The sequence below is a fragment of the Scardinius erythrophthalmus genome (genome assembly GCF_964197995.2).
Source record: "Scardinius erythrophthalmus genome assembly, chromosome: 12".
Classification (NCBI taxonomy): Eukaryota; Metazoa; Chordata; class Actinopteri; order Cypriniformes; family Leuciscidae; genus Scardinius; species Scardinius erythrophthalmus.
This window is the reverse complement of record NC_138232.1, coordinates 35,065,923-35,079,363: the sequence shown is the minus strand read 5'-3', so window position 1 is coordinate 35,079,363 and position 13,441 is coordinate 35,065,923. Positions and strand designations below refer to the sequence as shown.

The 13,441-nt window shown below is 37.6% G+C and overlaps 1 protein-coding gene across 1 annotated transcript in view; it reads right to left on the bottom strand.

Annotated features, from left to right (window-relative positions):
- The window catches only part of myo10l1 (myosin X, like 1), a gene marked incomplete at both ends in the record, with an annotated part of 58,069 nt that overhangs the window by 30,448 nt on the left and 14,180 nt on the right, over positions 1–13,441 (bottom strand). The window contains one exon of the mRNA XM_081380522.1: positions 7,408–7,506. Coding sequence (XP_081236648.1) covers positions 7,408–7,506 — 99 coding nt within the window. The remainder of the gene's footprint in view (positions 1–7,407; positions 7,507–13,441) is intronic.

Below are 13,441 nucleotides of genomic sequence, written 5' to 3'. Positions count from 1 at the left end.
TGAGCACTCTTAAACCCCACCCTTTCTTACAATCAACTGCAAACTCGCATTCAGATCTGCCTCCATCCAATCAAAAACCGATGGATAGAACCAAGTCCCTGCCATACATAGTTAACTTCTTTTCCAATAATCCATTTCACTTGGATGTATGCCATGATATGGAAGATTCTTCTGTTACATCGCAACTTTAATATGCAGACAACAATAACTAAGCCATTTGTACGTTGATTTCCTAAAAAAAAAAAAAAATGTAAACACTGAGGGTCTGCAGACAGATGAAGTGAAACCTGTCCAATAACAGTCATTATTTTTGGTATAAACTCCATTTGGTGATGCTTTAGCTGCAGATATTGCACACTTTAACTTTAATATCCATGTACATCACATGTACTTTGCTAAAAGGTTCTCTGCTTTATTTGAGTGGACAACACAAAAGGGAGAGACTATTTTTCTCTTCTTCTCAGCATTCTATTTCATTCCTGCTGAAACATAACTCTTGTGCCACTCGTTGCCATGATAGCCAGAGAGCACAGCCCGGTTCATGAGGAGAGACCTGAGAGTCTGATAGATTAAAAATCAATGCAACCACTAATGTGTGTGTGTGTGTGTGTGCGCCATTTACTTCAGGTATGGATTTATGAGCTGTTACTATTCAAACCCATTAAATCAGCCACAATCTTTTTAAGTGCACAGACAAAACACATGTACGTGTACATATCGTATTGTTCGGAATATAAGACCACCCTGATTATAAGACAATCCCCCCCCCCCTTTTTCAGGATGTAACTTTTGGAAAAACGGCTTTTGAGGAACAAATCTTGTCTTTTATAAAGAAAATGCTTTTATTTGAAAATAAATTTCATTTAGCATATTTTTCAGTTTTATATTGAAACTAAGTATGGTAAATATTGATAAAAATGTACCAACAATCACAAAAATAAACACTTTATGGCATACCATAAAAATAACCTAGTTCTCATTCCCAGTAGACTGATTTCTCGCCATTTTTATGTACAGTGACAGATGTTGGCATGTCAAAAAACAGGCGTTTGATCCGCATTACCTATCTGATCCAGGGAATATTAATGTTTTTTTCCAAAGCGCCGAAATGACAGCAGTTTCTCCCTGAAGTTGGAGGGAAGGCGCTGAGAAAGACTTGTTCTGCGGCGTAATGCTAATCCATTGCGCCACATCATTCTTATGGTGAGTGTCCACTGGCGTGAAGCGAGCGGAGTCAGAGTGAGCGTTTTCAGTTTATTCCTACTGAAGTTGAACTTCATGCTCGCGCGTGAGCCTGAGGCAAAACTTCCATAGGAATTAACTGAAAACGCTCACTCTGATCCGCACCAGTGGATACACACCGTTACAAACCGTATTTCTTGGCTGCATTGTATGATGACTCATCTGTGTTTATCAGTCCTGGGGGGCACACTTGTTTCACACGTATTTGGCGCTCCCTATTGTTGCGGGTGTATTATTGACGTGAAAGTCCAGACCCTAAATATAAGACGCCCCCATTTTTTCTTATATTCGGAACAATAAAAAATTAGAGGGCAAGACAGAGAGAATTATGTTTGCCTTGGTTACATGCTGTTAAATTGGGGTCGACAGACTGAAGGAAGGAAGGAAAGGTCAACGTTTATGAGCTGAGACAAGTTGCTGCTAATCAATACAACTGACGGTAATGACATTGACCTCCCAGAATCCTGATCAGAATCAAACATTAGAAATATATAGAAACAAAGCTGATTTAGAATTAAATAAATCATCATTTCAGTGTGAGAGAGAGAGAGAGAGAGAGAGAGAGAGAGAGAGTGTTTGTGTGTGTTTGGTTGTGAGTCTGTGACGATTTTAAGTTTAGATGCTGAAAAGAGGAGATGAGGAGGTCTTCATGCTCCATTTTCTCCACCCACCCACTCACACACACACACAAGCACACAGCTGCTCCGTCTCTCTCCCCTCAGCACATGGATATTCCTGTAAATCTGTTTGATGTTTGAAGCTGCTTTGCATGATTCAGACGAAAGCTGAAAAAAAGAGCACGAGCTAGAGAGAGAGAGAGAGAGAGAGAGAGAGAGAGAGAGAGAGAGAGAGAGAGAGAGAGAGAGAGAGAGAGAGAGAGAGAGAGAGAGAGAGACTATAAGCACAAGTGACCTACATTCACACCTATAGACAAACAGAAGAGCAGCAGAATGGAACAACGTGGGGGTCTTGAGATGCACTTTTTAAACATGAATTAAAAACATGGCCCACATGGCACAAGACACTGAAAAACAGTGAGATGTGACATTACGGTTAAAAACATCTGCCTGCATGTGCACAGAGACCAACAACTATACATCTCAGAATGAAAACAAGAACGTGTCTTGTGTGAATGACCTCTGAATCTACCTCAGACAGATTGATGATCAATTAGACTGTTGTGGACTGTAGGACAGTATGTTCAGTGATATGAAAATAAAACAAACAATATATGAATTTCTAAAGCCATTTTTGTAATGTCTATTCAATGCTTTCATCCTGTCACAATAATGTAATGTGATTGAATTATTTTAATTTGGGTTAGGGTTAGCTTTTGCGTCAAATATTTACACTACTGTTCAAAAGTTCACCCAGGCTGGATTTATTTGATCAAAAATGTAGTTAATATAGAGCAACATTGCAGTGCTGAGTGAAGCATATGACAGGAATAGTCCAAGGAAACGTCTTTAATAATCACTCCAACACAGGAGATCACAACCACGTTAAATCATAGAAGACTCATGACAAAGGATTGAACCAAAACAGGGTATAAATACCAGAACTAATGAGGGAACTAATGAGCTAATTGATTAACAACAGGTGAACTAAATGAGAATGACACAGACTGGAAAACTAGGTCACACAAAGCATACTCCAGACAATTGTGAAATATTATTAAAATTTTAAAATGACTGTTTTCTATTTTAATATATTAATATAAAATGTAATTTATTCATGTGATGGCAAAGCTAAATTTCAGCCGCCATTACTCCAAGTCTTCAGTGGCCATGTTTACATGGACACCTTATGCCATCACACGCATGTGTCGTGGTGATCACGTGAACAGCGTCGGCCAATAATGAGCCGGCGTTCTGGCGTAAAACCCAGAAGTGCTGCACTGTGTTTACTAAGTGATTCGTGTAGGAGACTGACATGGATTGGTTTAGAAAAGGAATAAACCACCCCTTTCAATCCGATCGAAATTTCATTCGGATCGAGCTCAATCGGATCGATTAAGGTGTTAACATGAAGGCTCTTCAGTACGATTGAGCCATCATTCCGATTACTAATGGATTATTTGGTTGTATGTTAACATAGCCACGTATCACATGATCCTTCAGAAATTATTCTAATATGCTGATTTGACAGCAGAAAAGAAATCTTTTGTAACATTATAAATGTCTTTACTGTCACATTTGATAAATTGAATCCATCCTTGCTGAATAAATGCATTCATTTCTTTCAAAATAAAATCTTACTGATCCCAAACTTTTGAACTTTGAAATTCTAATAATTATTCAGCATATAATGCAATTAATTTCATTAAACTTTTTAATTGACTGATGTCTCCAATAAAGCAAAATTTAATCTTTTTACATTTTCATCCCATCAACCGAGCTTAGAGTGAACCTCTGCTGATATGTTGTGCCTCAATGTGAAATGAATTAGACATAGCTCTCACATACATGATGACACACAGAAAGGAGATCTCAGGAGGGGGTGGGTGAGAAGCCTTTGAGCGCTGTAGCTTGATTGTGAACTCTTAGTTAACTTCTCAAATTTAGGTCACAGTCTGTATGTGTGCCTCAGAGTTCTTAAATCCTATAAAAAAACTGTGAATTCTTTAGGTGAACTTGCAAGCACACACACTGACGCACCGAAGCAGAAGACTCACCTCAGCGTGAATGGTAGGAAAGAGATACTCACTGACCAATGTTCCGGAGGGTACGCACACATACCAAAGAAAAAAAGAAGAAAACACACACAAGCACGCACGCACACACACACACACACACACACACACACACACACACACACACACACACACACACACACACACACACACACACACACACACACACACACACACAGTTTTTCCAACTGATAAAGAGAAATATAGGAAAACACACTAGATTTACAGATATACTGATAAAATATATACAAACTCTTTCACTTAATTTCACATTCAACCTGAATGGACAAAGCCAACATTATGATCACCAACATTATAAGTGACCTTTTTCACATCCTCAAATTCAACCTGAAAGGACAAGGCCAACAATGTAATCTACTATGACGGAATCAAACACAATGACAAAGGCCTGTTGACAAAGTCAGAAGACCCTGTTAGCATAAGTCATGAAAAGGTTATGATAACACAGTTCCCTTAAAAAGCCCATGCATTGCTTTTTTAGGCAACATTTTTAACGTAACATTAAAAAGGGACTGAACCTATAACTGCAATAAAAATGCAATGTTTGGAAAACATTTTCTGCTTGCTGTAAAAACACACTTGACATGTACAATACACACAATCATGTATTCGTTGCATGCTTTCTGTCCCAATAACTCGGTCAGAAGCACTGCAGGAGTGGGGTTACAACCATACTTAACTAAATTATTAACCAAATCAGAAACATCCAGCCCTGTACTATAACATGCATTTAAATCTACATAAAATATTCAGCATTCTCCAACTGGGTTGCCGTTTCAAAACGAATCCCCCACAAACGGAATGCAATTTCTCAACCCTTTTGGACTGAATCCTTCAGATTAGCTCTGGGCTAAAACAATGGGTGAAAGACCTCCAGGGAGAAAGTGTTGGGGTTTCCTGGAGAAGCTGCTTGAGACCCAGCAGAGTGCTAGATCTAAGTATTGATTTATGGAGGAGGGTTTGGACTACTGCAGAGAAAGCTACTGAATATTGTCAGCACAAGCACTCTGGTGTTCAGAGCATGAATCATCAAGGTTACCAGCACATGGGAAATGTAGCCTTTTGGAATCCACCTTGGGTTCATCAGTAGTGATTCCATCCTTTTTAAATGTTCATTTCAGTTAATTTGGTGGGAAAAAAGATACACTGACACACATCCTCTCTCCACATTCCGGCATGATGTCTCCGGCAGAAAGAACTGGATGAAATATTCTGAATGATATCAGTCCACAGTCTGACTTGTGATGCAGCCTGGAATTAAACCACACCGCGTTGGTTACGTATTTGGTTCCCTTTCCACTGTCCCCTTAGAGCTAAATCTTCTGCATCACCAGCATCACCAAATGTAATTGCAAAAATAATAGTTTTTTCCAGCACTCCCTCCATCTATAATTGGTTGGTCAAACAAAAGTCCTGCCCCCTGTTTGCATGTGCATCTCCATCAGAAAGACCTTAACATTTAACAACAGAGTCATATTTAAGAATCATTCTAGATGACAGATGTAGAACTGCAGTACATTCTACCACTGGTCATTTCGACTCAGTTGTCTGTCATTCGTTTATGTTTCGTTACCTTTTAGTGTAAATATGGAAATTACTAAAGAATTACTAAAAAATAATCCTAAAAACCAACATAAAAAAAATCACGATGAGATTGTGGATTGTGATCCTACTTAAAGGAAATATGATATGATGTGACATTCCCACCTACCACCACAAACACACACACACACACACACACACACGCACACACACACAAATGAACATACATGTGCCACACACATGCAAAAAAAAGAAAGAAAAAAAAAGGTTTGTAGACAAAAACACAAATGCAAACAGGCTTCCTGTATGCATCTGTACATACAGATAACCCTTCCCTGCTGTGCAGTTTCTCCCTCAGAGCTGAATCCAGGCCAGCACAGCTGTTATTATTAGCATCAGTTCTACCAACAACTCAAAGCCATCACAAACTACTTACCTCTATCAGCACTCTAGTGTGAGTGTGTGTGTGTGTGTGTGTGTGTGTGTGTGTGTGTGTGTGGGGGGGTCTAACTGCTAATACAATTGTTTGATTACAATTAAATCTTCAAGCAGAGGCAGTTATGCCCACTCAACTGTAACAGACATCGGTAAGTTAAAGGGTTGGTGCACAGACTTCATTACATTCATAAAACTACTAAGAAACTAAAACTGACGAGGTGAATTTTACATGAAAACATCAAAAAAATTTTTTTTTTTTTTATTCTTGGTTATGCGAATGTTAAAGGAACATTTCATTTTATTTTACAGACATTATGGGAACGTTATTTTTGAATGTTATCTGAACATTCTGAAACAAGTAAAATGTTAGATGAACTTCCGACTAAAACGTTTCAGGAAAAAAATACGTCCCATGAACCATCTATAAATAAAGTTTTTTTGTCAATGTTTTGAGAAAATTATTTAAGACCAGATAACTTTGAATGAACGTTCTATTAACGTTACTAGAAGAATGTTCATAACTTTGAGAAAACCTTGCCAGAACATTAGCCAAAGTTGTGAGAATGTTCCCTGTTAGCTGGGTTCATGCCTTTTAGCAGATTAGAGTGGGTCGATAATATATAGATAATACAAGCAATCAAGAAGTTGAGAGTTGAGTATGTATGCAGATAAAGTTGGACATACTTATATTTTCAACTTTATAAACAATAATTAGTATTTTTTTGTAAATAACAACGCAATTTGCTTATCTATAGAGGACGATTGAATATATATCTAATATAAAAACATGACACAGGATGTTCTTATAGCTGAAAGTTAAAACACAAGCAACACTGTTTCCCTGCAATGGCTTACTGGTATTTTTCAGTGGTATTGTATGATATTGCATTTCCAGTTATACCAGCTGGTTTGTTGTTTATTGTATGACAGGTCTGGTACAATTTTCCCCCGCTGCATCAACTTTTAAAGAACACACTGTTACCATGACAACATATATTAGTGTAAAACTATAAAGCAGTATAAAGCAGTGTTCTCTCTCTTCTACTGTCTCTCTCTTTGATGATTTCTGTGATTATTAATCTGTCTGCATCATATTGCACCAGGACAGGCCAGAATCTCATGTAGAATGGTGGAGTACATTAGGGTTATATGATACAGTCTCTTTCACATGAACATTTATGGGAGGGTGAATGTATTGATTTAGCCTCAGATGTGAAGCTGGCAGACACACACACACACACACACACACACACACACAAACAAAAACATGCGTATGCACACACACACACACACACACACACACACACACACACACACACACACACACACAGCTCCTCAGCTCTGTTATGACATTCAGAGCACAATGCCAAACCAGAGTAATCTCTGACTCACACAACACCCATTCAGCCATAAAGGGCAACATCTGTGTGTTTGCATGTGTGTGTGTTTTAGGACAGATTGCTGAGTCTTACCTCTCCGTAGTCGGTGGTGAGCACCACGGTTCCATCTCCACAGGAGTTCACTGTAGACGGAACCAGCTGATCTTTATGATTCACCCACACTCGAGAACCCTGCAAAACACACACAAAAGCAGTCAGACACAAATCAGCACAATCCCCGATTATATGTCCCAGCTGCTTGTAAGAGTTGCAGAACAATAAAACACAAAATCTTCATGTAGCCATTCACTATTGAAAGTCGCAACTTTCAGGGTGAACTATGGGTGGCTTTTCAGACACAAACACTCACAGATGCCCACACACAAAGCTCAGAAAGAAAGAAAACAGCCTGAGTCAGATTTCTTTTTTTTCTTTCTTTTTTTTTACCTTTTATTATTCCAGAGCATTGAAGTGAAGGCCAAACTGATACCCTCAGAGCACATTAGAAAGTAGCATATATAAGGGAAAAGAATAAAAAGAAACAGCCAAAGTGTTCCCCAAAGAAACAACTGGGTCATTCTACAAAATTGGAGCCATATTTTTCAAAATATCAACAAATATCTACAGTATTGTAAAAAATCTACTGTATTTGTGTTTTTCTTTTTTTCACGAAGATATTTTTTAGGCCTGTTCACTTGGCTGTATTAGCAAATATGCACATCTTGACAAAAATATAAAAAGTATATAAAAGACAAAAATAAAATAAAAATGTGCTTGTATAGAAAATATAACATTCAAAAGACTCATACAGTATCAACCCTGATCTGATACCAAAAGATTTTCCCCATTTTAAAACTATGAATTACTTTAAAAATCAAAAAGAAAAAAACAATAAAAAGTCTAAATTGTTATACCATCACATGTATGAACAAGGTTATGATCTTAAAATGCCATCCCTTTTACAATGATTTCAAACAAAAATTGATCAGATTTCAGAATGAATTTCTCTTTCTAAACATCTTGGCAGTTTCATGATCTTAAATGAGCTGTTACACTCTCATATCTTCAATCCTGATACCTTTCTGACAGGATTTATATTATATTCTCACAGTTTTTTTCCGCAATAAATAAAACAAAGATTATTGCAGTATGTTTTACAAGAAAATATCATTTCTTTCTACTTAAAAAGTTTAATTCAATGTGTTACTTGCCTTTTCATGGTAATTATTTGTGAAATTTCCAATAAATTTCTGAGTAAATCCAACACCATTTTTCTTCAGTGTATGTTATATTCTGTCTGACATTAATATATTTTAATTTAACTTGAAATGGCAACGATGCAATCAATTTACACTTACATTTATAACTAAAAAAAAATTAAAACCTTTCAAAAATGTACATTTACAAATGAAGCATGAAAGATTCAGACTTGGTTTGCGCTTTATTGAATTTTCCCACATTATAGTTTGTAAATGCAATAACACACAGCACAATGAGCACTGATGTCATTTCAGATGTGTCCTCCTGCTCTTCTCCACAGTGGTAGAGTGCTGTTCCATGTGTGGGCCGGACTGAATTATGGCCAGCTCTATGAAGTTAACTACTAATAATTGGGAAATGGATCGATAAGCCCTCAGCTTCAGAGGGGAAACTCAATACACAATCACCAGCTCCAGCAGAAAGTCACATTACTTCCAAAGCATTAAATGACCCAGAAGAAACATCCACCTTTTATTTTCAATTAAAAAAAAGATTAATTTAAAACATGTTGACCTTTTGTGACAACGTGCCCCAATAGTCGCAGTCTCTGAGGTAGGTGTTTACAATGCCATTAAATAAACTAACATTTTTTTGCACATCAGCTATTACAAATATATAATGATATTGAAGTTTCATCTTGGAAGACAGAATTCAAAAGTATTATTCTACTGAAATAGGTGTTTGAAATCAGCATAAAATAACACTGCTAGTGAACACAAGCATGCATGCAGTTTAAATTTGGACTCATTTGACATACATACTCACTCCTGCCCAACAAACAAACAGAGAATAATGTGTGAATTCACCCCAAACCACAAACTACAATGAGATTGAGTTTCCCAGACATGAACATTAGCCACACTGATTCTGAAGAGGATGACCTCCTCTACGCCTCTTGTATTTCTAGACGACAAATAGGCAGACTGACAGGCAGACCGAAAGACAGACAGATAAACAGAAGCTGCTCTTTGTCAACAGATGGTTGACTGTGACGGGCCGACCCACCTCCAGTCAGAGGGACTACAGTGGTGAAGACAAAAAGCAGGCTGCTCTGCCCCTGGGTAAAGGAACCAAGCCAGGCAGAAAAAACACATACAACAGACAGCTGGGAAAAACACTTTTACACATTTCCTTTCCATTAGAAGACATTAAAGGGGACACATCATGGAAAACAAGATTTCCCAGCTCTTTTGAGGGAAAAAACACTGTACAGGATATTTACTGAAACAACATAGCAAAAATGCACAATTTAAAAAATAAATAAATTGTGATAGCAATTTAAAATGCATACTTTTTTGTGATTATATATCATTATGACTATGAAAGAAAATGATGTACTTATTCAAAGAACCAGTTTTTTATTTGCCGTTGCACTGCAAATAAGCAGAGACAGTATCCAAAACGTGTGCAGAACTTCATTCACGATTGAGGAGGGTGGAGCTCCTGAATGAGGTTTTGCCGGCAGTTTGAGGATCTACTGGAGTTAAGAGGTTTAGTCACAAGCTCTTAGTATAAAATTCAATTCAAGCTCTGGTATAAAGTTAAAACGATTAAAAAAAACATTATTAACTGTTATTTTCTCTAATCAAACCATTTACGGAACGATAATATTACAGAAAGAACACATGAACAGAAGCGTTAAAACACTGATTCTGCTTGGAGTGATCCAATTGATTTTAGTTTTAGTTTTTAAGCCCTGCTAATAATTATGTCTTAATTTCTTAATTTTCCAACATTAAACTAGCTTTAATTTTGGTGGGAAATGACAGGAAGCCCTTAAAGCTTCTCTTTTGTTGACAAAGGTTTATAAGCATGCATCATTACAAGTTTGGGAAGATGTTTGGCGCACGTTGCATCCCAAATGCACGTGATAAGCGACTCAAACTCAAAGCAGATGCAGATGTGTTTAGAGCATTTACTGGAAACTGAGCCAGTGCGTAAATGAACACAGTGCCATGCTTCACTCAGCCATTTTGCAAACTCGGTTGGTTTTGTGTAAATTAATTGTGCGGCCCTACACACGCATGCCATTATGCATGGGAAGAAGTTCAGAAACTGAAAATGACTTCTAGCGATGTTTCACTTGTCTTTCTCTCAAGTGTTCTTATCTCTTGGCTTTAAGTTTGCACAGGCGCAGATAGCATCTCTAACAGGGATCAAGAGCCGCTAATTAGCACAGATGCAGGTCTGCTCCCCGATCTGAACGAACGAATCATTAATGAGAGCTCAGCCTCAGACCCTATGGAGAGCAGGAGCGGGTAATCATGCATAAACAGAACACAGATGAAAGAATTCAACGTCTTCATCAACAGATATCGCTGCTGTTGCACTCGCACAGCTGTCAGAAAACAGTTATAACTGCTGGAAAATATAAAAGCAACACTCAACCACTCACATATACCCCTCTATGTGAGAATAAGGAGAACATGCTCTTATGGGGAAGGTACTGTATGCAAGAGTGTCTATATGCACTGAAAAAAACAGGAAAACACTTATTGTCCAATTTACTCAAACATATTAACAAAATTGTGTTTTTCGAATAATGTTATTCTCTAAAATGAGCTAATTATTTTGAGCGCATGTGAACCAATCAAGTATATATATATATATATGTATATATATATATTTTATTATATAGCTAATTATTTTGAGCGAATGTGAACCAATCAAGTAAGTATATATATATATATATATATATATATATATATATATATATACTGTATATATATATATATATTTTTTTTTTTTTTTTTTTTTTTTTTTTTTATGGCCACCACATTGTAAAACAGAGACTCATAGAACCCATCAAGTAACTGTTATGGAACATCTACACAACCTTGACAACCATGGCTTTCAAAACCTCCCTGCACAGATACTTGCCTTTATTAACCTTTATCTAATGACCAACGTAATTCATCACCAGAAAGCCTCTTAACCTCTCATCAACCTTCAATGGGGGGATTTACCAATTCTACCAGACAATAGCGTTCACATTGAGAAACAGAGGGCGTGTGGAACAGAGCCTGAATGATTCTGTGAGGATTAATACAGCATTAGGGAAGTGGCACACTTGGCAACATGTTAGAAATGCAGAGTAGAAGCATATTGTGATACAGCTGGACAAGAGAGGGAAATGGCAAAAGAAAGAGGGCGAGTATTGACAGTAAAAGGGAAAATAAACTCATTAGCCCAAGGAAAATGCTGCATCCCATCACCCACTTCTATGGCCCTAAACATGCTGACATTTCAGTGTTCACCAGTAGAGTCTCAGTTACTGCAACATGACCATTTTGAGATATTTCAGCTCCATTTCAGACATCAGTTATAATGGCAAAACTCTGCCCATCTTTCTGCCCTGCAGAGAGAATTTTAGCTGCTTAGGTGATCTGAAAAGCAGCTTCTGTCCTTTTTGTAGGCACAATGCCCTGAAGACACAGATGACTATAATTCAGCCTGTGAGTTCCTCTCAGGATTTAATTTCAGCAGCTCTGCGCACTAAAATGAAGCCTGAAAGAACGCAAAAGCTGAAAAAGTGTAATAACCACATTTACCCAGTTCTACTTGATTTCCAAAATACTTAATGGGCCCTATTTTAACGATCTGAAACGCAAGTGTCAAAGCGCAAAGCGCAAGTAACTTTGTGGGCGGGTCTTGGCGCTGTTGCTATTTTCCCGGCGGGATAAATGACTCTTGCGCCAGGCGCAAATCTAAAATGGGTTGGTCTGAAGTAGCTTCATTATTCATAGGTGCGGTTTGGGCGTAATGTGAAATAAACCAATCAGAGCGTCATCTCACATTCCCTTTAAGGGCAGGCGCGTTTGTTCTAAAGCGGATTCCTATTATAACGGCGGATTTGCCAGGCGCGCGCCAGGAGCGGTTCACTGCCGAAGAGAGCAACGCTCTCGTCAGGGAGGTTGGGGATGGAGAAACACACCCAAATTAACTTCGGTTAAAAAGGCGTATGATAATTTGGGTAAATGTGTAAGCTAGATGTATGCTTTTATAATAAATTGTCTATCTATCTATCTATCTATCTATCTATCTATCTATCTATCTATCTATCTATCGTAATAATGTATGATTTGCAAAAATGAAAACTGCTGCTTCTGTGTATGAGGGAATCAAAGTGCGCGTTGTGCACACGCTACATTGATTATGGCCAAGCTTGCGCCCTTAAAAATAGCATATGAATAACATGCGCAACGCGCCACTGACTTTAAACTATTTTTTCCTGGTTAGTGGCGCAATTGTTTTCTAAACCTGCAAAATAGCATGAAGGAACGTTTGCGCTGGAACACGCCTCCTTTTTTGCGCTGAACCGCCCAGGGAGCGCAAGTTCATTCCCTAGTTTAGCGACGTGCTTCTGTGGAGGGAAAAACACGCTTTGCGCGGGTGCAAAATAGGAATGATACATGCGTCGGTGTACAAAGTCAATTGCGCTGGGTGCAAGATAGGGCCCAATGTCTGCAAGAATATAATTATGAACTTTTACACAGTTCAGGGAATTTTAAACTGTTAAACTGTTTTAAAAACAATAATATTCAAACGAAGCCAAAGAAATTAAATAAATGAAAAACAAAATAGGTATCAAGAGATAATACCTACATCCAGTTATTTTGAACGACATCAGCCGATAGTTTGGTGGCTTCTGCTTTTTTTCTGCTGCTTTTAAAACACTGTTAATTAATTACACAGCTTTGAATTAAATTACTTTTTTTGCTAGTAAATGTGTATTACGCATAAAGTGCTTTATAACTTCTCAGCTGAAAGATTGAAAATATAGTGGTTACAGAAAAATGTAAAGGAAACACTGAAATGAAAAGCACCATATATTAAGAAGCATTTAATTTAATTCAATAATGACAAC